At 29.6% G+C, this 27,252-nt stretch overlaps 1 protein-coding gene across 2 annotated transcripts in view; it reads left to right on the forward strand.

The window, feature by feature from the left end:
• The window catches only part of SNF4Agamma (SNF4/AMP-activated protein kinase gamma subunit), a 131,568-nt gene that overhangs the window by 51,142 nt on the left and 53,174 nt on the right, over positions 1 to 27,252 (forward strand). For both annotated transcript variants that reach the window (XM_069132552.1, XM_069132550.1), the window contains exons 4-7: positions 1,715 to 1,808; positions 1,913 to 2,253; positions 2,891 to 3,106; positions 10,447 to 10,486. In XM_069132552.1, the coding sequence (XP_068988653.1) occupies positions 1,715 to 1,808; positions 1,913 to 2,253; positions 2,891 to 3,106; positions 10,447 to 10,486 (691 nt within the window). The remainder of the gene's footprint in view (positions 1 to 1,714; positions 1,809 to 1,912; positions 2,254 to 2,890; positions 3,107 to 10,446; positions 10,487 to 27,252) is intronic.

Below are 27,252 nucleotides of genomic sequence, written 5' to 3' on the forward strand. Positions count from 1 at the left end.
TCTGATTAATTTGGTTGAAACAAAATGTGTATGTTTTAGCAATAGTCATTGATATGAATCTGTTTTTTATCTAATGAAAAAGATCAAAAGAAATGTATTAGTTTAAATCATAAAATATAATATAACCAAAACATTCGACGACAGAGGGCTAGAAGACATTTCTTTCATATAAAGCTTTATTTCTGTCAAAATTTATCTAGTAAGTACTAAGTAATACACTTAACTATGTTTCGAATTGTCGAATTACGTTGTAAGTACATAAATACTTTTACTTACATATATTTATACTTGTTGCATTGGTAATAAAGACAAGCAATATACGAGATATTCATCAAGAATAAATTTTATTATTTCAAAAAAATGTTGAAAATATTTTGTCTTTATCATATTAAATTTCTATGAAATTAATTAATTAACCGGTTAGTTGTTGCAACCTCTTTGAACAGTTTGTGCCTAAAATAACGAGTATACTCGTCAAACACAGAGTGTTTGTAACTGTTATAATATAGAACTATGTTGTAATTAAATGACTCTTTTATTTTGTAATTTTATCACTGACAGAGCTCGTCATAACACAAAATATTGTCATTTCTTCATGACGAGTTACTCGTCAAAAATAGCTAACTGGTTAATAATGACACCTATCTTTTCGTTCTGTTTCATTTATGTGCGTTTTTCATTATTCAACACGATAAACGTAAACGTAAATAGAAATAGTAAGATTAGTCAAATTGAGGCAGAGTTTAGTGTAAACATCCCAATGTATTAAATAAATATTTCACCATGTATTCATTGTTAAATATAACTTGGAAACGACAAAAAATTAGCAACGATTAACGAAGATTAACAACATGGATGAAAAATCGAACGTGTTCACTGTTGTTTATGATAAAGCAATTTACGCTCACATTTTCAAAGATATCACGAAACATATCTATTCCGAGAAAGACATGCGAGCGTGTCAAAATTTCCTCATGCAAGATACTTTGCAAGAAAGTCATCAGAGATAATCTAGCTAAATATAAAACATTATATCAACTAGTTCTTGATTATACAACAGTATCTAATCGTCTTATTGTGTCGTTTTATATCTGTAGATAATAAAACTTCATTGCAACTTTATTTCCATTCATCTTTCAACTAATTAGTCTTTCTGTTAACCGATAAATTCTCCCCTGCGAAGTGTAACGGTGTGTATTTGCTCTCTGCAACCTAAAGTAGTAAAGTACAACAACAGTCAAAATGGAAATAGAAGTCAATTCCAGAAACAGGAATGAAAATAGTAAAATATTTTAATAAAAGTATGTGATTGAAATTCCAACATATTAAACATTCTCTCAAAGAATTACATTAGAAGAATCACATTAAAATAGCAATGAATTTTAATAATTGAAATTAAAATGACTATATTTTATTTCAACAAAATCATTATATTTCAATTATCGAGATGGTAATGTATAAAATGATTGAAATTGTATGTCGAGCACTTTAAAGTAGTCAAAACTGATAGTATTTATTCTCTGAACTTTAAGGTAGTAAAGTACGATTATCGAAACTGAAATAGTAGCGAATTTTAATAATCGAGAATTTAATAAAAACATAAAAGTAATTGAAATTACAATTTTAATTCTCGATATTGCAATATTGAACATTGTTTATAATATATCTATGTACGTGTGTACATATATAATGACTGTTATACTGATTTTTACAGGAACTTGGATCGCAGCCATTGCCAACAATCGTAACAGAAGATGCAGATACGGCGGGTCATGCCTCTCACGATCAAGGTCATAGACCACGCGCAGGTGAGATTGTATTTTATCGTATAATTATATATGTTGGTTAAGTTACTTACCTGGTTTGTCTCTGATGTTATTTACATGTCGAATATGTTTTTCAATCATGATAGGAACGTGGGGCTCACATTCGAGAACAATCAGGAAGCCGACCTCGGGAAGCGCTCCTGGTTCTGGAAAGTCGACTCCTCTTCCGCAGCAGGCGGAACCTTCGAGTTCGTCAAGTTCAAGCAAAGGTGGAAAAAAAGCTTCTGGCACGCGATCTGGCTCCACCAGCCGCAGTAATAGCCGTAGTAATAGCGCGGAACGCAGAAGAAGCGGTGGTGGCACTGTCGATGACACGGCTAGCCCTACTAAAAAACCAGCGCTATTCGATGCGTTTAGACCGAGAAGTAAATCTGATGCTAGCAAAAGAAAGCCCAGTATTATAGCGAATATGAAGAGTGCCGTGCAGGTACAATGATAGTTCTAATATCCCTTGACCAATATCAATTAGCTGTTTGGTATCACCTTTGGAATTGGGAAATGCACATGATCTCCTATGGTATTGTCTTTTGTTATTGATTAGATGTATAATACTCATTATTAGAGGATGTATTTAAAGTGCTATGCGAAAGTTTTTACACGAGATACATTTTTTATAATTGTAATATTATATATTTCTATGACATGTTCTGTTCATGTTTGATACTGTGAGATGTTTTCTTCTTCTCAATATTAGTTGAACTTCTTCTATCTTTTTTATCTTTTTTGAAAAATAAAGTGAAAAATCTATCTGGTTAGAAACTTTTGCACACCACTATATGTTTATTACAGATTATTTTATTCTGTAATTTACATGTAGATTATACGGTTAGAAAGTACTGCAGCTTTCATGATTCAAGTGTATTATAATGAAAGCCTTTCACAAGAAAGAAGAGGAAACGATTAAAGAAAATAACAAATTCATATAGAAAATATAAAGAGTACATAGTAAATTAGAACAGCCAATTGATTTTAAATAAATAATGAATTTACATATATTTATATTGAAAAAATCAAGAAGAAGGTTACGGTATTACATTAATTGAATACTATTGGATATTTTGCAGCATTCATTGCATAGAGGCTCACATGGGAGTTCGTCAACAGACGTACGTACGGATAAGGATCATCACAAAGACAGTAAGGATCATAAGGAAGGTAAAGAACCTATGGGACGTCCTCGAGCAGGTTCAGAAAGTAGCAGAAATCCTGTTAGCAAAGTTATGGATCTCATTAGGCATAGGAGTCACAGTGCTCTTAGTGCTGAAGATAAACGAAAAGCGGTGAGCAATTTAATTTTATGCTACATTTTGTATCTTTTGCAAAGTTAAAACGTTATAAGAATATATGTATATTGGCTTCAGCTTGCAATGATGATTACTATGTGTATATAATTGCCGATCTAGAATTTAAAATAGATGTCTACTTCAACGTTATGATATTAACGATTAGTAATTATTAAATGCTCGAGCCGATTCGTTTGTAGATGAAATTCTTTATGATACATGCATATGTATATGCAATACACACGTAAATATGATTACATAATTAATGCAAATAAATTAATATATAATGTCCGAGTCAACAAATATAATCATATATTTTACATTCTTTTAATAAGGAATATTAAATACAATTTGCATACATCTAGTATTTCAAGTGGTAGACAAAATGATTGTTTAACTTTCATACAGTATTTTTGTTTTACTATGCAATCTTATATATTTTAAACTTTCCTCAGGTTATGAATTTTAAATTATTAATTAAATATACCATTATGAAAAGCTTCTCGAACTTTGAATAAGAGAAGTAAAAAGTTTGGATAATCTTCTTTGGTTATATTCAGGTCATTCCTTGAGTTCTACACTGTATAAGTAAAGATCTCAAAATTGTATCATGCATCTTATTTCAGTGTTTCTGCTCTCGACAGAGCATGACTTTTTGCAACAAATAACCACTGTTGGTTCGTCCTAACAATAGTATCTTAGGGAACAAAAGGATGATCTTTGAAAGCAGAGAACATATGTGTTGACGTCGACGATTCATCTTTTCTTTGCACAATTCACCTCATTATAATGCTAAAAAATGGTGTTTTTTTTACTATTATGCTAATCTTAATCATGCTGTTTTATTACTTACATTATGTAATTTTTCCTTATTATATGAAAAATGTTATTTAGAAGAATTTGGATTTAAATATTAAAGCTAAATATTTATTATTTATTTTTATGTTCCAATGAAAATGTAAAAGTTTTGTATCTATAAAACAAAAGGAACTATCGGTTGAGCAACGGTCGTTCTTGTAATGAAGTCGTAAGCAGCATCTGTTCAAACATTGAAGTCACTAACTCGTGTTTCGTCACTGATTATTTTAGTGAGTTTCACTGTGAGGATTTTTGTGTTTTTGTTTCAGTTTTAGATCCTGTAGATTTCTAAAACTCCTATATGCATTCCTAAAATTAACGTTAATCTTTGAATCGGAACTAAAAAACTTATTTCTTTTCTTGCAATACACCTGCTAAGACGTTTTGCGTATTAAGTTAAACAAATAGTTGTATGTTCACTGATTACGTTTCCCAATTACATACATTAATTTAAATGAATATTCTCTGTATACACAGTATGACCCTGAAATAAATTATCTTTTTTAGATAATTTTCAATGAAATTCTCTTTCGCGTTCCAACGTTCTTGGTCGTATGTTGTATCATCGCATGTCACATGACTCGTTAGCGCTGAAACCAGTTTCGTTTCTCTTACTGATCACAATATCGTAGCAAATTTCTTCACTTTGCTGAGAAACTTATTTCTGATTCTTACGGTTTATGTTATTTTACGCAAAGAGGTACATACGTAAACTTTGAAGTAAGCGCGAAAGTTTAATCAATATATTTCACTTCAAATTTAATTGAATAGAAAGACATATTTTTTTCCGAACTTTACAATAAATAAAATTATTACCATTAATTTATTTTATGTTGAATTTAATTTATTAAAAATTGGTTTGCCGTGAATTTTTCAGTAAACGATTAATATACTTTATGTTACATTTAATTTACTGGAATTTTATATTTATCGAATTTACTTTCACTGATTTCCCGTAAAAACTAAACTTAATTTGTTTCAATCAAGATTATTACCGCGAATTTATTTCACTTGAAAACCGTATTAGTTAAAAAAAAAAGGAAGACGAGTAGACGAAATAAATTTTAATTAAAATGAAAATAGTTTTATTCAATTTATTTGAATGGAGATCATTACCGCTAGCTCATTATCTTTCATTAAAAGAGCTACGTTATCTCAATAAATAGGGGAAGGAAAATGTAGATCACATAATTTTCTGATATCTGATTTCGTACTACAACTATTCAAGAAAACTATTTTGCCCGCGAATTATTTATTTAAACAATTTACATATAAAATATCCATCGTATACCTAATATCAATTCGTAATGTACTGTCCAAAGTGAAAGTTCCTTATTTATGCCATACTATCTCTGACATCGAAGTTGATATTTGTGCTAATTGTAATTTCTCATTAGCTACGATTCAGTTCAAGATGCAGTGTTTAAGTCGTTGGGCAGGTGGTTTAAATACATACATGCACATGTGTATACACAGAAGAGTCTATGACGTGGAGATTTCGGTGGGAGTTATGCGTATATACATCTATATACGTTTGTGCATATGTAAGCAACTTAAGCATGTGGATGTGTGTGTATGAGCACAGAGAGCGGGGAAAAAGACGGATTCAAAGGCGCTGTTTTTCACTCAGTGAGCTACGGAACTTGCAACGTTGACGGTGCTAGGAAAACGTGCACATATTTTCGATTTGAATCGCGCGTGTCTATTTCTAACCGATCCATTTCCAATCTTATGGAAGCTACACGGTGTGTTGTTCTGGTGAAATTTCAATCGTGATCGAACTTCTTTAACCGTGATCACATCCGTTTTCACGTGTTATGCAGCCACAGTTTGTTATTCCAATTAGAGATTTATCTTGTACCAGTTTTTCTTTTAAGTTGATTTATTAGGAGGAAACCCCTCTAGTGGTGAAAATTATTCTTAATTTTAGATTTGTGATTGTAAAGTAACAGAAAATTGAAAATTTGTCTTGAGTAACGTGATTCTCGATTATTTATATTTGCTGTCTGGCTTATTTTGTAAGTGATATCTTATCTCATAGTAATCAGTATTTTCATACATATGTACATTGTTACTATTATTATAATGTGCATATGTGTGTGTGTGCGCAGAACTTACTTTTTTTTATGGATTAACGAACTATTAAATAAAATAAGAAAATTGTGATTACTAATAAAATTATGAAAGCAGGTTGGAGTCACGTCCCAATATTCAGTTATAAAAATTAGTCTCTTCTTCTAAACAGCGATTCCTCGCCACAGTTCTTTTCCTAAGATCGAAGAATATTTTCCGACTAAAGAAATGTTGCTTCCAGTGATTATTTCAGATCTACAATGACTTTTGATATTCTAAACCTTAAACATTTTGGAATTTTTTTTTAAGGAAAATTGTAGTTTGATCGTATTTATAATTGTATTTTTATGTTTATTATTGCAAAATTACAATTCTATGTTATCATTAAAATATTCAAGTCTTTCTAGTAGTAACGTATATAGGTATATATATTCGTTCAACTTATTGAACAAAAAATATCGTATAGTCACAGTCTTCTTAACTGCGACATAAAAGACGCTGAATGGTAACTTACGGTCGTGAAGGATGTCTCGAGTTCATTGACAAAGCTTCTCGCCATTGCATTGTTTAGTTCTTCTAAATCGACAGTTAGCAGTTTTATGCTACTCTTCTTCATCCTCTCTTCCTTCACTTTTTCGCCAATCTCCGCTTCAAATATAATGCTCCAACAACTTATGAAAATAATTTTTGTTTTGCTAATTTTGCATCAAGTTACACAGTACAAAGTATTACATCTTACCATTATCACAGTATCATGTAATTTTACAAACATTACGTTTAGTCATTTTATTCCATAAATCGCCGAGTTATTAACATTAGTTTAATGTAATCGTAAATTGCTTTACTGTTTTATTATTCATTTTTTTTGTCAAGGTTAATTCAATGGCAAGCGCGAAATATTTAAACGTTGAATTTTTTAACCTGTCCAGTGAATCATCCCATTAACCAAAACCTTTTACATACAATTATGAAATTAAAAATTAATAAAAATACATCAATTACAATTAGGATAGTTCTAATTTTTAATCCATGTAAAAAGTTTAAGCCACGTAAAAAGTGACCTGTAAATAAAGACGAGAGAGATTTCGAATAACTAATTAACTTATCTTTTCCGATTAACAGATTAAAATCCCCCATTAAATTATAGCGATAAAACAGAAGTTCAAATTTATTTCAGAAGCAAGTGGTCTATAATTAAGGATTGTTAGCGATTTTAGAATTTTTGCGAATCGTTTATGTCCAGACAATAGACATATGTAGTACATTGTGAAATATGTACACTGCATTGACATATGGAGTATATAGTACGACAAGTCACGTCTGTTACGTCTAAATTGGATATTTAGCCAATTTCTGGAAATATTTGGAGCTTCTTTGCTCGATAACCTACATCGATAGTCTTCAAATTTAAAGTGAACTATTGTACTGTGCGTATCTTCTTCTTTTTTCTCCTCAGATGTCCTATAAAAGCGATAACCTGTGTAAATGATGGCGATTCTTCCGTTAAAACGAGACGGCGCGATCATTTGCATAACGTTAAAATATTCGATCGGGTGATCGTCGATGTTTTTATGATTTTATTACTTTATTATGTTTCTTACATTGGTAATTTGTGGTCGGAACGTTATTTACTTGTTAAAAGAAATAGTTAATTACAGACTATTTTGCTATCAAGTATGGAAACTTATAATTGTTACAAATAGAGAACTTATCGTTAGTCAGATTGAAGTATGTAGATACAAAAAATATCGATGATTGCGAAACTTGTGGAAATAATTGATTAGATATAAGAAAGAGTTTCATATGAAAAATATTGAGATTTGTTTTACTCGATAACTTGCTTGGCTATTTCTTCTAATTTTAGAAGATTAATAGATGCTACAGCAATAATACAGACACATACAAAAAGATGGAATATACTCTCCATATTTGATACTCGCTTTGTTACTGTATAGTATCTGCATTAGATATTGGTTCTCATATTATCAGTTTTCTGCTTACGATATTAAATGAGTTAAAATAAGTATTATGTCTTTATGGCGGCATTGTGTCGTTAATAAAGTAAAAAAATAATTTTGTTCATGAAGTATTAAAAACAACATTAATTCTTACAATTGTTAAAGAATTATTATTGGTTTTGCATATATGTATATGCATGGAATAAAAGATCGGAGTCAGGTTCACGTATAAATTATCAATAATTTGATTCCAGAAAATGTAAATTTGTCCAGTAGAATAAATTATTTATGATCAATAAGACCGAGTTGTCACGTATCATAAACGATCGACTTTGTACGTATAAAATAAAGATAATTACAGAAACTGTTATTTAAAACAGAAAAATACCATAGTCGTTAAGGTACGACTTCAAAAATTGATCAGCCTTAGATGTATTCGAATAAATTCAACTATGATAATAGTAGAGTGAGAAATTCACGTATCGTAATGACAGTTGTGTTTTAAACCTATTGCGCGTGTTGTAACGTTTGATTATCTATTTTCTAAAAAGTAAGTTCAAAAGTTCAGAGTAGAATTTTTAAACGATCTTATGAACTGCAGTTTTGTAGTATTATAACAATTAAGTGATATTAAGACTTATAACAATAATATTTAAAAGCAGCAAATTCACAATGTTAATGGTAGCTACGTATATATTTTGATCATAATGTAATAATATATCTATAATAGCTTCAATTTTCAGTAATTTCTATTATAACATACTTACTATATCTTTTTACTATAAAATATTATATATGATTTTACGATAATATATATGTATATACATTGAATTTAGTTTAATCTAATTTGGATAAATATAATACTATGTTATAGTTCATTCTCATCCACTGCATGGAACATTTTGAACGTGTAAATATTTTCATAAAACGTGTTTTGATAAAAACGCGTCACCTGAGAATTTACTATGCAAATGTAAAGCTATTGCATTTTAACGTTTAGTTGTTATCATATTCAGTATACGGTATTCTTTGTGATATCGTAAAGAACAAGCCTTTTCGTAACTTCGTTATCTATAATGAACTGATTTTATTAACGAGAAGATTTAAATAAGATTTGAAAAATACGTAGTCATTTTTATCACACTTAATTATTCATAGATGGAATGTTCCTCTATTTCCGCTTGACAGAAAGCATTACTAGTACAATTTTACCATAAACAATACCGTTCAGGCGACCTGTTACCATTGTTCACCGTTGAATTATCAATTCATCAAACTTGACAGTTAGATATCAGTATTTTCTACATCCTTTTTGTGTTTTTTGGTAAATCACTTGTATGCCTTATTATTATTATGCCTTCTATACCTTATTTTCTCTTTTTTATATTTTAGTTTTGTTTCTTTATAATGCAGGTTTGAAATAATAATTTTAATTCAGAAATTAATTGACAAAATTAATCTATGTGATTTCTTTTACATCTATAAGAATACAGTGAACAAGCTTCATATTGTCAGATTTGAAATTATGTGATTATATATGTGATACTGTGTTAGTGCGTAACAAGTTGAAAGTGCAATATGTCGTCGTATTTTCGATGGATAAAAGGTGGAAAAAAGGATGATTATTTAGAAGGAAAACCAAGAAGTCGTTCCTTAGATTCGAAGAGTCTCGAAGCATCAGGGATACGGTTGATCCTCCAAAATGTACTTAAAATTTATTATTTTATTATATAATGTATTTTTTAAGATATAAAATGTCAATGATTTTAATGCGTTGTAATAATCATCATTGCAATGAATATTCAATATATCTCTTAAAGTTAATTTACACTATACGGCGCGGAGCGTCACGTAACGATAATGTAACGTAACGATTGGGGATGGATAGTGTGAACGGTCTTATTTAAAATGTATGTTTCAATGTTCTCATGGTGGTGTCGCCCCGGTAGCGGTACGTAACAGCCCGTGCTGTATAATGTTAAAATTGATCTTCGTTTGTACAAACAGTACAGAAACAATACATTTAAATCACATTTTCTATTTTGTACCGAGGAGCAATTTAAAAATTTAGCACGATGTCAATTTATCAAGTTCTTTTATTTTGTTTTTTTAAATTTTATCAAATCTTTTTCAGTTTTTCTAAAATTATAAATGTAAATTAACACACTATAATGTTTCAGTACAGAAATATATTAATATATTTACTATATGTTTATATACGTTTGCTTTACAAATTATATCTTCAACTTCTAGAAAATTAACAGGCTTTTCCTATTTTTACCGATGTATTTTATATTAAAACATTTCTTTGTAGTCATAATGTTATTAAAATCAAGAATCATCGAGAATGTATTTATGTAACTTTTCTGCGATCTTCAAACATATTAGTTACTTCTATTGTATTTCAATAATCAATCCGTTTAAAATAAACGTTTGTTGCTGTTACAGAGAACTGCAGCTCAACATCAGTCTCAAACAGCCTCACAAGGTAAGTATAAATATATTTTATATTTAATTAGATTTGGAATCGTGTGTCTGATTATTAATTCCAACAACATAAACATTTAAGTAATAACGACCATACATACATGTCGAAATAACTGAGATATGTATATGATGATGTCTGACTAATGATGTCTGACTGATAGTGTCTGAAAAACAGAATTACATGTTTTTTAGTTACTTTTTATACTGTCACGACATGTTGTGACATATTATATATAATCAATTAAATAAAAGTCACTACGTCTATTAAAAATAAATACATATATACATATAGATATCTATATTTATATACGTATATAACGCTCCTAATTAAAAAGATGAAAGTTTTAAAAAATATAAAATATTTTTAAGGAATATTTAGATTACATTAAGAACATATTATATACCTCTTCTATAATAATCGTATCACAACTATGAGATAATGCTACGTAACTGTATATTACAATTTCTCAATATTTAGATACTGTACACATACATACGCTATTGCTTAGAAATATTCGGGTACGTGATTATTTAGAGAATATAATTCAACCGTAAAGTTAGAAATGAAAAGAAATCAATGATAATTCTATTATTTGTTGTTATTACAGATTTTTTGCTATATCATAAGGTATTATGACATAATAACATTGTTTTTCAAAACTAACTAATATGTAATAATGAAATTTTCTTCTATAAGGTCCCAACATTCCGGAATAGTTTCATTATTTAAAATGTTCTGAATCTTCAGATTGTTTAGTTTTCAAATTATCAAGGTGGAAATGGTTTTTCTAAATGATTGAATATCGTGATTAAATCATGATTAATAAATTATAAAATTTAACTTAATTATAAGAGGGATTTTCTGGTATACTACATATTATTATTGGTAATATATATTATTAATAATAGTATACGAAAATATAATAGTATAAATTAAATAATATATAATACAATCGTGTTAATTTTGTATATGAAGTATTATTATTAATACTGTCCACTTTGATTGTCTCAACGCAAGTTTTGTGCTTCAGTCATTGGTGATTGTAATATTAGTTCATATGTATTAATAATATATATTACTAATATGCATCAATCCAAACCGATCAAAGTATCCGAATGATTATGAGCGGTATTGTATCTTGTTTACAGTGGCTTACGTCACGAAAGTGTTTGAACATTTGTAGAAACAAAAGCTTTTTATCGATATATGTACATATTATGTTATGCGACGTTTGGAAACATTTTGAAATTTCACTAGCATTATGATGAGACCCGACTATCGTAATTATATTGATAAAGTTTGAAATACATTTGTATATATTCATATAGGGATCTATAGGGAAGTTAGGTATCAGGAAAATATGTAGGCAATCAATTATCCATTATATTAATAAGCCTCAATATTCAGTGTAACCATTTTGAACACCTATAATATGTTTATAACGGTTATTCATGCAATAAATATCCTATAAATTTTATGTGTTATACTATCATGTATATATACATCTTCAGATAGGTTTCAAAACCAATATACTCGCGACAGCTGTAGCTCGTTACAACATTAATGAAATTTCAAAGTATTTTATGTATTTATGTGTACATGAAAGTACTCTAAGATAAATGTTCAAATACTTTCGTGAGCCATGATAAGTACTGTGACAGATACCTCGCTTATCAAGAGACGAAATATGTATTTCATAATAACTCTCAACGCCGCCGCTAGATGTCGGCTTTTACATTGCATTTAATATGGCGCGTATATTGCGAAGCATGTAGGTAGAACGACTAATGCTGACGGGACTTGCGCCTCAGATGGTTTTTGTACCGCAACGCGTACAGTGGCACGTGCTTGAAGTTGCCTGCTTCGTGTTCTCTGTTCACCAGCTTAACGATTAATGCCCGCGATTCTTTAAAACCACGCATCGTCATCGAAATAACCAATCGTGCAAAAGTTACGGACAGTTCTTAACCTACAATTGTGCTCAATTAATACGCCGCGCCGAGACGTTGCGCGCGTGAATCGTCGCAGAAAACTCGTACGTGCGAAATGTAACGTAGTATCGTTGAAGATTTTGCACGAGACTGGTGTTGGAAACTTCTTGGTTGTAACGCGAAACATTCGATGGCTTTTCTTTTTACTTTAATGCGCAGTCTTCTCGATAATACTAAGAAGCGAATTGCTATTCGAACGGACTATGATTAGAACTTGTCAATAACGACACGACCTGTGATCGTAAAGGTAAACACGATTCCGCGTTGCGTGCTTTTCTGCGGCGAACTTGCTGAGTGTGTTAGAACCGGTACTTTTGTTGCTTGACGATCGAACGTCGCGTCGGTAGTTTTTACTTGTTGGATCTTTCATCGTTAAGATTACTTTATTTGCTGCGCAAAACTACCCAATAGTGGTTGTAATTAATGCTAAGAATTTTCGCGTATGTGTCTCAAGAAAAGCTTCAAATCGTCGATTTTCCGTATAGTGACAGCCGATAAATTCCACCAGATAGATATTGTTTTTTCGTATATGTAAACAGTGTGAACGTTTTACAAGTGTTAAAGGACATTAAATTACAAATGGAGTTAATTGTGTAGTGTATTGTGAAATTTACAAGTATGTAGGAGAATCGAAGAATCGGTGAATCGGTTGCTGCGTAAACGGTCTACTCTGCAACAGTTGGTAAGTATCTATTACGTTTTTCCAACTTATCGTTTTATTTTCGTAATGATTGGGAGACGTGGACGTTTATTCGATGAAATAAGCATTGGTGCACTACCTTTGAAATTTTCTTACTTTTGTACCATGTTGTACTTATCTTCTACGTATTATCATTCTCATACGAAGTTTAAAACAGTTTCATATAAAAATATAGTTCAGTAGGACATAATATAATATCACGCCTTTGAATGCAAATGTATGTTTGTACCTTACCATTCAGTATTTTTCCTCTAGTATTAACACTCGCATGACTGTTGATGAGACTTTTTGAATCCAATTTTTTTTTAAACCAAAACATGATTTTATGAATATTTTATGATTATTTCGCATGATATTTAGCTCAAATCACATGTATCATCGACTATACATACTGTCACTTGTTTATCCCTGCTGCAATCACCGAATTTTCATATATATAATGTTTTAGAAAGATATTTAATATATAATTGAAATATAAAATCGCGCATACCGATAATAATTTGTTCATGTTTTGCTCAAACTTAAGATATATGTATGTATGTATCTTTACGTTAGGAAAATACTATCGAAAATGACGGAAAGAATACAGTAGGGTCAACTCTTTCATAATGTTTCATGAGAAAGGTTCTGGCAAGTTGTTAAATATGTAATGATATGTATGTATCTATCTATATACTATAAATTTTATATCTTAAATATTATTATACACGCGGTAATTATTAAAATTGATTGTCATTAATTTACCGTTAATTCAAAGATTCGGTAACCTTCATCTACACATGTATACCTTTATTAGATATAACAGACTGTTCAGATATGTATAAACAACAATGTAGGATATATTTCAGATACTTCATTTTTTTTTTTCGTGTTCTCCTTCAGTCACTCTGTCACGTGTGTGGTCATACCAGAATAAATGAACGACGAAAAAGGAACGGGTCTAGAGAATTTATCTTCTTTTTCGAGTCACGGTTTTAGCGGATTTAACTCGAATGTGCAATAAAATATTCTCTTGCATATTACATATTTACTTTATCCAGAGTTATTATTGCTCACGTAATTTACATTTGTCGTCCGTTGTAGATTTATAATGAAAGCCTTTTATTAAAACTTGCCTTGTATGTGAACATTTCAAGGTCACACATAACATGCCCGATTAAAAACACGCCTGGAAATCCTATGCAGCCTGCAAGGCACAAAAAATACATATATAGTTCCGTTTGAAATCACATTAATGAGCTGAGACAACAAACATTGTTCTCAAGCAGAACCTCCTCACCCTTCGAGAACTTCTAAGCTTTTTGTTCGTTTTCTTGCGTTTGAAGATTTATGGAAGGTATTTAAACTTAAATATTTCCCTTGTACTCTATGCTTCATACATCTTCTACAGTTTTTTTATTCTTTTGAACAAATTAAATATTACAGCAGGAAATAATATATATTTTCTACAAAATTTCATATATTATAATTTTTGTAGCGTTAGATAATAAAATTAATCAATAATATAATTGTATTCCAGCAATGAAATTACAATGACAATCCCAAAAATAACAATTCTGCTAATTTCTCGATAAGCTAAGTTTAAGTACGTAAGTAAGTAAGATTTTCTCGAAAAGGAAACGTCATATGAACAAATCGTATTCTAATTTTCGTTGTTTTTTTTCACGTAGAATTACCCTCTTACCAATTGTATCACGATTGCTGAGACAGCTATATATGTATATATTGTTAATCAGAATGTTTTTATTATATAATCAATAACTTACCAGATTTGGATCATAAACTCACAATCTGTCGTTAATGACGTTGAAAAGTAATGGAAACTTTGGAATTGATATAGCATTGGAGTTCAGGTAATTAGTCCCATAATTTAAAGAAAATTATGTTTAATCTTGTTTAACGTAGAAAATACATATCATTGGTAATTAGATTGTATGGAACATTTTCTGTATATTTAATGTTAGTTAAATAATTTTATTAATTATTATACTGAATGAAAATGTTCTTAAAATCTTTCAGTTTAACACGTTACAAATCTTAACTTTTGACCAAAAGATATTCTATCTTCATTCATATTTATTCATTCATTATTCAACTAAATGTTTACCTAAACGTACCCACCGAATTTTTAAATATAACTCTGTTTGCAAGAATTGCGGTATTTTTGTCGGCAGAGAAAAAGTGTGTGAGAAAATTTAGTTGAGAACTGACATTAACGAGAAAATATTTTTGAAAATATATATACGTATATTACTGATGAAGTATGTTCAATAGTTTCGTATAAAAGTAAATTTTGTACAGTAATTTAAAGAAATTTAGATTGAAAATGTAGGAAACGTAAATATAAAATTGTAATATATACGTAATTTTATTAATATTATTTTATAATATTGTTATATATTGATAATATAATTATGTTATTTTATTAATATATATGTAATTATATTAATTTTTTTATTGAAAGATGGTTATGGTCATTTTAAACCTGAAAGTATTGAATTTGTATGTAAAATTTTTGGAAAGTAAAAAATTCGAATATGAAAATTTGGGAATTTATTAATTTAGGTGATATGAAATATCATAAATTAAAAAGGATAGAATATGAAAATTCAGAAATTAAAAGATTAGGATATAGAAACTCGGGAAATAATAAATTTGCGTAGGAAAATTTAGAAATTTAAAGATTTATATATGAAAATTTCAAAATGATGAAAGTTTAGGAAATTCGCAATAAGTATGTCGTCTAAACGCAGCATGACGAATTTTTACGTTTTAATTAGCAAGCTTATAAAGGAAGTGCTGTTGTATTAGGCTAAAAGAAATTCTACTTCTATGTATACGTATATATGTATGTAGATTGTACAAGCAAAATGCTCCTGCTGAGAGGTGATTCTCACGAACTGAACGTACTAGTTCTGGCAACTTTGCATGTATTCCAAGGAACAATCAGCTTAAACTACAGCTGCGAAACTACGGCTGGGAAACGGCTTTTATTATACAGGGTAGTTGATAACTGTTGGTACAAGCGGAAAGGGGATGATTCTACGCGAAAAAAGAAGTCGAAAATATAGAATAAAAATTTCTTTTTTTAATTTTTTTTGTTTTTTAATTTTTCATCGAGACAACAATTTACAGTGAGATCCGTTATAACGTACCGCACGCGTACCGAGTGAAAATTCAAAGTCAATTTTCTCGAAAACAAAGCCTCAAACGAAAAATTTTTATTCTATATTTTCAACTTCTTTTTTCACGTAGAATCACCCCCTTTCCGCTTGTACCACCAGTTACCAACCACCCTGTATATTTACATTGCCACACGTTGATAACACTTGCAATAAGATTAGAAGACGAGTGGTGCACTAATTCGCTGGTGAGCAATGTAAAGATGTAAATGTGGTGTATAGGCAGAAGGTAATAGAAGACGTATTCCTTTACTTTGCCAACTCAGAATTTCCATGTGGATAGAATGTCCTAAGAATAGGGATAAGGTCACACGCTACAAGATCCCTTCTAACCAGGATCCTTTTCGTACGGATTATTTCCTTTACTTTCTTTGTGCTTTTGCCTTCATTGTAATTGTTGTTATGACGGTAGTTGATAGTTGACAATGAAGGGATCTATTTGTAATCAAATTGCACAGTAAATTGGGTATTTCTATGCAAAAGTAGTAAAATTAATGTTTATATGTCAAATTACTTTATAATTAACTATTTCATTTGATCGGTATTATTTATGAATTCAACTCCTTTGTATTTTTTGGGTTATCTTTCGACCGAGTCGTATCTTTTTATCGTTAGAAAAAAAGTTGAGAAAATAAAAGGATCGTTATTACAGTATCTACTCACCAATTCTCATTTCACTTTATGCTGAAGATCTCCTTAGAACATTAAATTTTCCTTTCTCTTAAAACGAAAGCGTGATTGAAACGTAAAATTCAAGGATCGCAGCAGGATTAATGGAATTACGGGATAATTGAATATTAAATAAAATAAACTCAGAAGTAATTATATAGTAATTATATACGTAATAATTAAAATTTTTAAGTTATACATATTTATTTATTTATCTATTTTATTTAATATATCGTTTTAGAATTTTCGTAGAAATTATTCCATTCCTCAATCACTGAGAAATATTGACGTATTCTATACGGCTTTTATTTCTAAAAATTAGTACTTTTATGAGCATCATTCAACTGAACTTTTATTCCTGTTGCTATTATAATATTATAGTAGTGAACGATAAAGAGATTCATTTCTAATTAAGTTATGTACGTAGTTGCTGAATATTAAATGGAAGAAACAAAATCAAGATCTTTACATGTAAAGCTATTTTCTTAAATAGTGGTTTTATGTGGTTAGTGTTTACGATTTTAGTTGAATTATGAAATGCTTGCGTGAGAGATGGAATAGATTGAGAAATATTTAAACATAGATTTGAGTTTCTTGATAGTTTTATTTATTTATTTCACTTGCTTTATTGATTTACTTTATTTGATGCATTGTTTAAAATTTGAAAAGCATTGTAAATTCAACGTATGTAACTAAGTATACAATTTAATTGTTTGGCTACTATTATTATTGTCGACAATCATCAAAGTTTGATATACGATATAAATGGAGATAGAAATGCGATAATAGTTACCGACGATGAGAGATAAATTGGTTGGCAGTTATTAATGGCCGTGGGTCAGCATTTAATATTGCTGATGATTAGTATTTATTTACAACATAAAAAAACGTAATTGTAAACTTTATACGTATATTCTATTAAACAAAGAAACGGTATGAAAATATATGAAACAGGAAATAGGATAAAGGGTATTGTAGTATAATATTTGTATTATTATAGTGGTGCAATATCTTTTATCCTGTTCTTTTTATCATATATTTTCATTCCGTTTTTTTCGCTTAAAAGCGATACATGTTTTATAATTAATATTTTTATGTTGTTAATAAATATATACTAGTTATCAGTAACATTAATAACAATCGTTAGCAGTCGAATGTAATTAAAAAAATTTGTTGGCGTCGATAACGGCGTCGATAATAGGTAACCAAAATAAAATTTGTGTCATTGATAATGATTATTGGTAACCATAATTAAATTTTCATCATCGATGATGTTTATGCGTAACCAAAATTTTCTAATTAAGGATATTAACTCGTATACCATAACGTTTAAAATTTGTCGTATAACAGTTACGATGTCTGGTATCGCAGCGCGAATAAACAGACGTACGTCAGCTATCTATTCTTGGTATAACTTAAACGCACAGGAAATAAATTTCCATTGATTAATACCATCAATAATTCGTTCAATACGCATTACAGTGAAATTTCATCCAAATGTTCACTAAAAAATTATAACAATGTATGAAAGTAACAAGTAAACTCTGATAAAATGACCAGCTTCGAATTTATTTAAGCACACTAATTGTAAACATTGCCAAAAGTCATTAATCATCTGTCATTAGATTCGTACTCATTCGTAATACAAATTTTCTATTCAAAAAACGAAACGAAGAAAGAAAATAAAAGAAGGCATGATATAGCAATGAATTTTAGATAATACTCTCGATCATTCGTGAAACACGATTTACAGGCGTTTAGGTATATAGGTCGGTCACCGAAGAACTTGTTAAGTATTATAGTAAACACGTTGCCATAGCTGGTTCTGAAAGTGCAGCCTGGTGCTGACGGGTCTTCATCGACCTTGAAGAACCGGTTTCGAGATTCACACGTCGATCGTATCGATGCTCGAAACCGGAAACGTGTTTAAGGAGAAGGTGAAACGCTAAAAAGTTTGTTTATAGTTTTATAGGCCTTTCATCATATAGTAAAATCATATACTATGTTTACGCTTCACTCATTTCCCATTGTTTTACTTATCTCTGTTATAATATGCTACTTGTTACAGCGTTTACGAGTATGTACTTACTTTTTCTTTCTCTTTTTATTCTTTCAGTCTTTTTAAGGGAAATATGAATTGTAGGTAATTATTTCTCCATAAAACAAATGTTTACAATATACACTATAAAGCAAACGTTTTAACGGATAGCGTCATATAGTCACTAGTGGAAGCTCTGAAAATCTTATTAACGTTCTATCTTATTAGCTAGATCTGGTATCTTGGACGAACTACGAAGTAAGCAGTGGTCTCTGTATAGTACTCGGCTGCTTTTATCTTCCTAAATTAAATTATTATACGTAGATACAATTCGTTGCGAGGAATTTCACATGTCTTCTGTAATCCACGTTTAGTGATTTTCACGACGTAATATCACTGGTGCTGCGAAATCGGCTTTTCAAACGTGATCGAAGCAAAATTGACATCGAGAACTTCAAGTAATCATTATATGTACTGCATCGTGCCACTGCAGTTTGCGCTATATGTAACGCGTTATGAAATGTGCATATGTATGTGAGTCTCCGGATTCTAGATTTCAGATACCACACCACTATTTGTGCGCGTCATAAATACAAGAAATATTCAACTTGATGGAAATGTTTTTAGGATTACTGGAAATTAAGTTTAATTTCAATAAACCAATAAACAGTTCTTGTAACTTCCGGAAAATATGTAGTTGTCTATGATTATTTATGAAAATTTATCGATATTTTTTACGTTCTGGACTAAATTAAAAAAAATTATAGGTAATCCATCGTGTTTGTTTCCTCTCACAAGTAAAATAGAGTTCTCTAATTATAAAGGGATAATATAGAAAAAGTGCGAATATATATGTACTTGGAACAAATGGTGTAACTAGTCGTATTTGTGGCGTTTTGTATTTCGGCATTTTTTTTCCATTTTTTCAAATCGTATTGTCGATATATTGCGCTTTCTTCCGATATTTTGTGAATATTCCGGGTTACTTCAGGGCAGGTCAGAAAATTCTTTGAACGTTGGAATGATAAAAACGTAACGTACCAATAACACGATTCAAATACGAAGAATCGCAACTACGTCATCTAATTGTTGTAAAAATTTAAAATTTGAGATACCTAAATTAATCAGGCGAATCGAGTAATAGATGAGATTTTTTATTACTTTTAGCTTTAAGGCGTATAAATAGGCTTGTTTTACAGTTTCTATAAATGCTTAACTCAACTACTTAGCTATCTCAGGTCTTAGCATTTTTCTTAAATGCTTTATGCATTTATGTTTGTTATGTCCTATGAGAAAAGGACTAGTAAAAAGACAGTTCATACTGCTTAAAGAGAACTGAAAAAAGTAAACTGTCGCTATGTACCTATGATAACTTACGAGAAACCAGCTTATAACATTAGTATACAGGACGCTCTGCATATCGATTTAAATTTAAATCAGGAATATGCGAAGTGCACGTATCGCGGACACGATCACTGTAATTAAGCTGTAATTTAATTTCGATTGGCTTATGGTGAAATACTGACACTTTTGGTGTGTAGACAGTAGCAGAACGGATTCGACGTATCATCCACTTTCGATCATGGTATACATAAACGTAATTGGTATGTATTGTATGTACATAAACATATGTATGCATACGTATTATAATAGACGTATATTTACTCTGACCGGTAATGTTTCGCAACGTAATTACATATGTACATACATACATATATGTATCATGTGCGACATTTTAAAGATCGATTCGGTGAACCATCTCAACCGAAGTAATCACTACTTCAACCTCAAACCGATTATTCTAACGGTATGTAAATTGAAAATCCAATGTATTTATAAATCCTTTGATGTAATTTTTCATGTTGATGTTGCTCTGAGCCTGACCTTTACGCAGATACTTCATGGTTTAACGTATTATGTATAAATTGTTTTTCGATTTACGCGTGTCTCCTTATGGATGATAATGTACAAAGTTATTAGACGGTTATTGTCAACTCTTCTCTTTGCTGGTTAAGATAGGAACTGTTGCAAGAAATTTGTTCTGCTTGATTTCTTATATATGTGATAATACTGGAACGATAGAAATGAAAAAGTAACGAAACACGCACTTCCCTAATTGCGTTTGATAGACAAAAACTAACTAAATAAATGATAATAAGTTGATATTAAACTTAATAGTTTAGTTTGTTACGATTATGATTATGTTCGTCATCGCTACCAATTTTTTGAATATTTAAATTCCTTAAGTCTCTCGTTTCGATCACGTATGAAGACGATAGAGATGAATATGATAAGTCATAGTTTCTGTTTTTTAAAGGGTAGTACATCTTTGAATTCGATATTGTGAACCAAACATATGTTACCAAATCGATTATTTGATTTTAGAATTATATATATGTACATATTATTATATTCTCGTCATTCTTTTGAACATTTTAAAAATGTTAAGCGTTATAACATTAATTACATCATTACTTTTATAAATTCCCACCGATTATGTATTTATTTTTAAAAGATTTATCTGTGTGTATTTATGCTTTATATCTGTGAATCTAATCAAAGCTTCTTCCTTCTTTCAAATATAAAATTATGTATATTATGTATAACATATTCTTCCTTTGTCATCTTCATATATCGATATGACAAACAGTTAAAAGGTATTATATAAAATACACTGTATGTGTGAGTGAGTGTGAGTGTGAGTGAAATACATATCTTCATTAAATATCTATACTTAGCATATATACCTGTTTGATAAAAGAATGACAAATAAAAACGTAAAGAATATGTACCTATATAGGATTAGAAAATATTAGGGTTATAGGCTTATTATATATGATATTCCAAACTTCTAACAAGTATAAAGAATTTGTAATTTAGGTATAATATAATTCATCTTTAGTTCATTTTATTTTCATAAAAATTATTATTTTCTGCCGTGGTCTTAACGCATGATTTAAACACGCATTAAACTTACTTTAATTACACACTACACATATAGCACTTTTTAAAATTTTTCTACAATTTGTAATTCTTTGATTTGTTGTTGTGTAATATCTGTATGTATTTCTTGATAATACAACTTTCAACTTTGATCACTGTAGTTTTAGTCTGATTCGTTATGAGATATGTGTTAGTTTGATTCGTTATGAAATTTTGTTTTTCACAACTTTTCAAAATTTATTATTAGTATTAGCTACCGCTTATTACTTTGAGATCTAAATTCCAGTGAAACTCATTGATTTTTATCAAGTTTTTAGAGAGAACGTAGAAAAAAAAGAGGAAAGCTGTTTTTCAGCAAGAAACTTACACCTAATTATGAATGTAAAACTTACGCAATAAGCGAACACATGATAACATAATTCTATTTTTAGGTCAAATTGCCTAAAATCTAGACCCTTAATATCTAATAATTTAAGTAATAAGAAGCGAGTGTAGTAAATAGTTTCTAAAAATTTTCAACAGAAATGGAAATAAATTTTTCTCTTTTGAAATATCAATTTACTATTATTATTAATAAAGTGATATGTAAATTTGATTGAATTATTAGGATATTTGAAATACAATATTAATGATTAATATGACTAGAAATTAATTAATTTCGTAACTAGTATTTATCCTATCGCTTGACTTTAACTAAATATGTATAGTATTATTCTTCCAATGCATGTTTCTACAAACGATATGCTGGAAATGATTTCCGCCTAAACTGTGCGTGATTGGAAAAACAATAATTCTGCGGATGTCATCGCCACTTATTATTCCAGTATAAATTCTGTATGATACTGCGTCTATCAAAATTTTTTTCAATACTATCAACGTAAACTTCATCTTGCCTCTATAAAAAATTAAATAAATTTCCTATATTATATATACGGATATTTTACTCATTTATACATAGATATTATATCTAGTTTATTTTATTGGTTGAAATTGCGTAGAGCTTCTAATTGTTAAATATCTTAATTATTACCTGATTTTTAGAAAAATAATGTTATTAAAAATTACATTCATGTATTAGATATTAAATATTGAAAAAAATGAAGCTAAGTGAAATATTTATTAAAATCATGGAACATTTGAACTTAAATATTATATATATATTTTATTATGTGTATATTGTAGTTACATAGGTTAATATAATTATATATTTTTAAATGCTTGAATTCAATTATCAAATGAATCAAAATGAAGCGAAGTTATCAAGAAATTACATTACTTTATTGGATACCAAATATCGGAAAGAACAAAATCAAATAAGATATATATTTGTAAGATGATAAGATTAAATAGAATGATACTTCACAATATCGGAATTTAGTTTCAGTTATATATTTTAGTACAGATATGTAATCTATATCTTAAAATGAATTCAATTATCAAATGCTCTAAAATAAAGCAAAGTTGCTAAAAATTGCATTAAAGCATCAAGTATTAAACAACGACAATAATGGAATGAAGTTAAATACATATTAGTGAAGTAATAAGATTAAATATAACAAAGTTGTCGAATATCGGAATTTAACTATACATAATTGATTATTTTGTTAAAATATTAATAATATGAATATTAATAATAGTTGATTATTTTATGTTAAAATAGATAGTACCTATACAAAATAATGTAAGATATAATAAATAAAAATAATTTTCAAATGAACAAATTTAGTATTATATAATATAGAATATAGGATATATTATGGAATATATCATTTTCCAATTTTTTGGACATAAAAGTTTGTAATGCAATAAGATGAACGAAAGAATGAATCTTACCAGGCAGTAAAATCGCGATTTGAACTTGATTTTTATTTTTAATATCGTTGTCCAGTTTCTGCCCTTAGTTCTAGCTACCAATTTCACTCCTCATCTCGTTGCACGAAAGACGAAAAAAAGGGAGAACTATAATAATTCTTTTAAGCGCGCAGTCCTCCAGAATGGGGAGACGGTCAATCGATATGACCTAGTTTCCTTGCCACGACCCCGAAATTTGCCACATCGACGACCCCGTTGTCAAAATTGGGACATTTCCAAGCATATAGCCGGAAGGTTGGTGCCATGATTTTAAGTTCGTGATAGCATAGGGACTTAATTAAAATCACGGAAGCATAAACGATCGAACGATACGAAATTAAATCGATTTTACCCGTTAACTGTATCTTAAGCGAAATTTTAAGCCCTTATTCTTGTAGCATATTTTAAAGGAATACTTGAAAGTTTTTGTAAGATATTACCTATAATTTAAGACAAGGTCTTGTATTATATAATTATATTCAAGATATTTAAGACATACGTAAATACATAAAATACATATAAAAGTAAAAATAAAATGTTTTGTTATTATGTTTTGTTAAGTTTATAGGAATTAATTATTCATTATAGTATTTAGATCGTGTATACATATTTCATTTTCATAAATTTTATATATGCTTAATAATACTCTGCGGTATTGTTACAAGTTTCATTTGCATTTTTAAAATATCATTTTATTTAGTTAACAGTGTATAATATCTTACTTTGTCTTAATATTTTATACTTTAGGAATTACCAGTGTGCCACTATACTTTATCATTATATTATTGTAGCGATACCAAATTTTTACCGAAGATTAGCTGATTATCGATAGAAAATTAAGAAATTTATAGTACGATCGAATGTTAAAATGAACCATCCTATACATTTCTATGAATTGTTTGTTTATGCAAGTTTTAACATGCGGAGATGTTTTACTGTTACAACCGATAATCAATTTTTTTCTATCCTGAAAGCGCTATAAACTTCCAAAAGAAATTCAGAAACTTAAATTGCAATTTTGCGTTCTTATACTGAAATGAAAAATTACTATTATATTTTATCATATTTATTTTTTTTATTTATTTATTTTATTTATTTTTCATCATATTTAAAATAATTTTGATATTCTAATAATACAAAAAATAATTATAAAAATTATTCATATATATTAATTAATAAAAATTATTGTAATTTGTCATTACCACCTAATGACAAAATTCGCAATCACTTAGTTGCCAACCTAATAGAAGCAGAATTTAATTCCATTGTTTCGTGTAAATTAAAGTGTTCATCTCAACATCACCAAAAATTAATTTCAGCGTGACATTAGGAATTGTCCAAGATGAAATTCCAGTATTTTCAATAATAGGAAAATAGGATCATTCTCGTAGAAGCAACATAATAATCGGCTGGATCTGAATACTTCCTCTAATCTTGCAACCAATCGAGTGTGCTAATAAATACTTCTTCCTGAAGTCTAATTTAACTATCGCTCAAGGATGTGCCCGTTCTTCACTTCCACTATTATCTTTGTGCATTTGATTCTGTATCCAATTATTCTATATATCGATAAATATGTACATATAATTCGTCATTGTATTGTTTTAGTTTACACTTGTTTAAACTGGGTTTGTTTCCATCTTGAGCAATCGACGATAAAGTTTATTTGGTAACAAGATTCAACGAGTTCGTCGTTAGATACTTAACGATCGATTTTAATTGAAAAAATAGTCTTGCTTCTAGGACGGAGGAGTTAGATCGAAGATCCATCGGCTCAGCTAAACTATGAATGCTAAGCGAAGTATTGTGTTTTCCACTAGAAGCGGTTCCGTATTTCGTATAGATTATAGATGCATCGATGCAAATGCTTTCATATTTCGCTATGCTTAGCATAGATTAGCTTAGCTTATCGCTGGATATGCGGCTTTAAGTTGGATAATGTCTAATGTTATATCGGTTGTTTACCTGTCTTGATTTAAAGGAAACAAATATATACTTTATATTCGTTTTGTTTACGAATGTATGTAACATATTTGGAAAGGTAAAACAATCGAATAAAGAGGAATGTTGGAAAATTTATTTATTCTGGTATTAGACTGGTTTGAAAATTTATATGTATTGTAGGGAATATGGAAATTTGTATAAAAAGAAGGCAAGTTCGAGTCACCGTAAAAAATGTTCTGCTATTAAAATGTCATGAAATAAAATGGATTACCATTTGTTACATAATACCTATATTGATCTTAGTCGATCTGGATCTCGCGTTCTGGGGTAAGTGTCAAGCTTTCTTGACTCAGTTCGCAGTTCTTTTGCCAGAGGATTTATCACTCCGTGACCAGATCTTTTTAGAAAATCCTTATCGCTTTTCGTGTTACGGGGCAACGTGACCTCGCTTCATTGGCTCCGTGCCCGCGGTCCCCTGCGACGAACAACAGAGCGTCGTCGGACCTCCGAAACTATACATCCGCGACGCACGATCATATAAACAAGTCTGGGCACTCATATACCGAAAGCGAGTCCGCCGATTTAAGTCAATTCAAAAGATGAACGATTTCCCCTGGCAAGTCTCCAGACCTGTTTATACATATGTATGACTATGCTTGAGAGTATCGTCAGTCGTTATTCAAAACCGTTACCGAGTATCGAGCTTAAACACTGTTGACACATGTATAATGTTCAATTATAATATATAATTGTGTTTATATATGTTTAGTTATAATGTTCAGTATTCTTCGAAACGAATCGCGTGATTGTGAATCGAATTGAGTGAATTGACACTAATATATTTTTATTATTATATATATTATATATATATTACATATATTATATTATTATTTACAAAAAAATAAAGCAATATAAGTTACCTTAACACTAGGTTTACAGGACCCGTCAATTCGACGGATTTCAAACTTCAAAATAAAATATCCCTAAAACTATAGCATTAATTCTAACCATTTTTCATCGTAAATTAATCATTTCATCTAAAGAATTTATGCACACAATTATTTTTTCCTAGGCTTTCTAATTTTTGAAATCTGTATGTAGTATACCTATCTCTACGAAACCGTCAAATTGACGGGCTAGCTGATTTCATAAACAAACCGTTTTTCAAAGACAGTGTGCAAAAGTTTCAGTTATTGTAGACATTTCCCATTATTGTCTCCGCTTATTCTATGTATTTACAATAGGATAATTGAACTTGGGCACAGTATTTTCTTTTTTTGACCAATCCCCCTTTTCTAGCAATCATGAGTAAGTCCAGGAGATATAATAAGATATTGAACAAAATTGTCAACATCAATGAAGATTGTTCTGAGGATACCTCCGAAGTAGATCAATATGAATTAGGCCAAAGCGAAGCTGACAGTGAAAGTTCTGAATACACTGAAAGT

Source organism: Bombus flavifrons, chromosome 2 (assembly GCF_040668555.2).
Source record: "Bombus flavifrons isolate JBK064 chromosome 2, iyBomFlav1_principal, whole genome shotgun sequence".
In the NCBI taxonomy this organism is placed as follows: Eukaryota; Metazoa; Arthropoda; class Insecta; order Hymenoptera; family Apidae; genus Bombus; species Bombus flavifrons.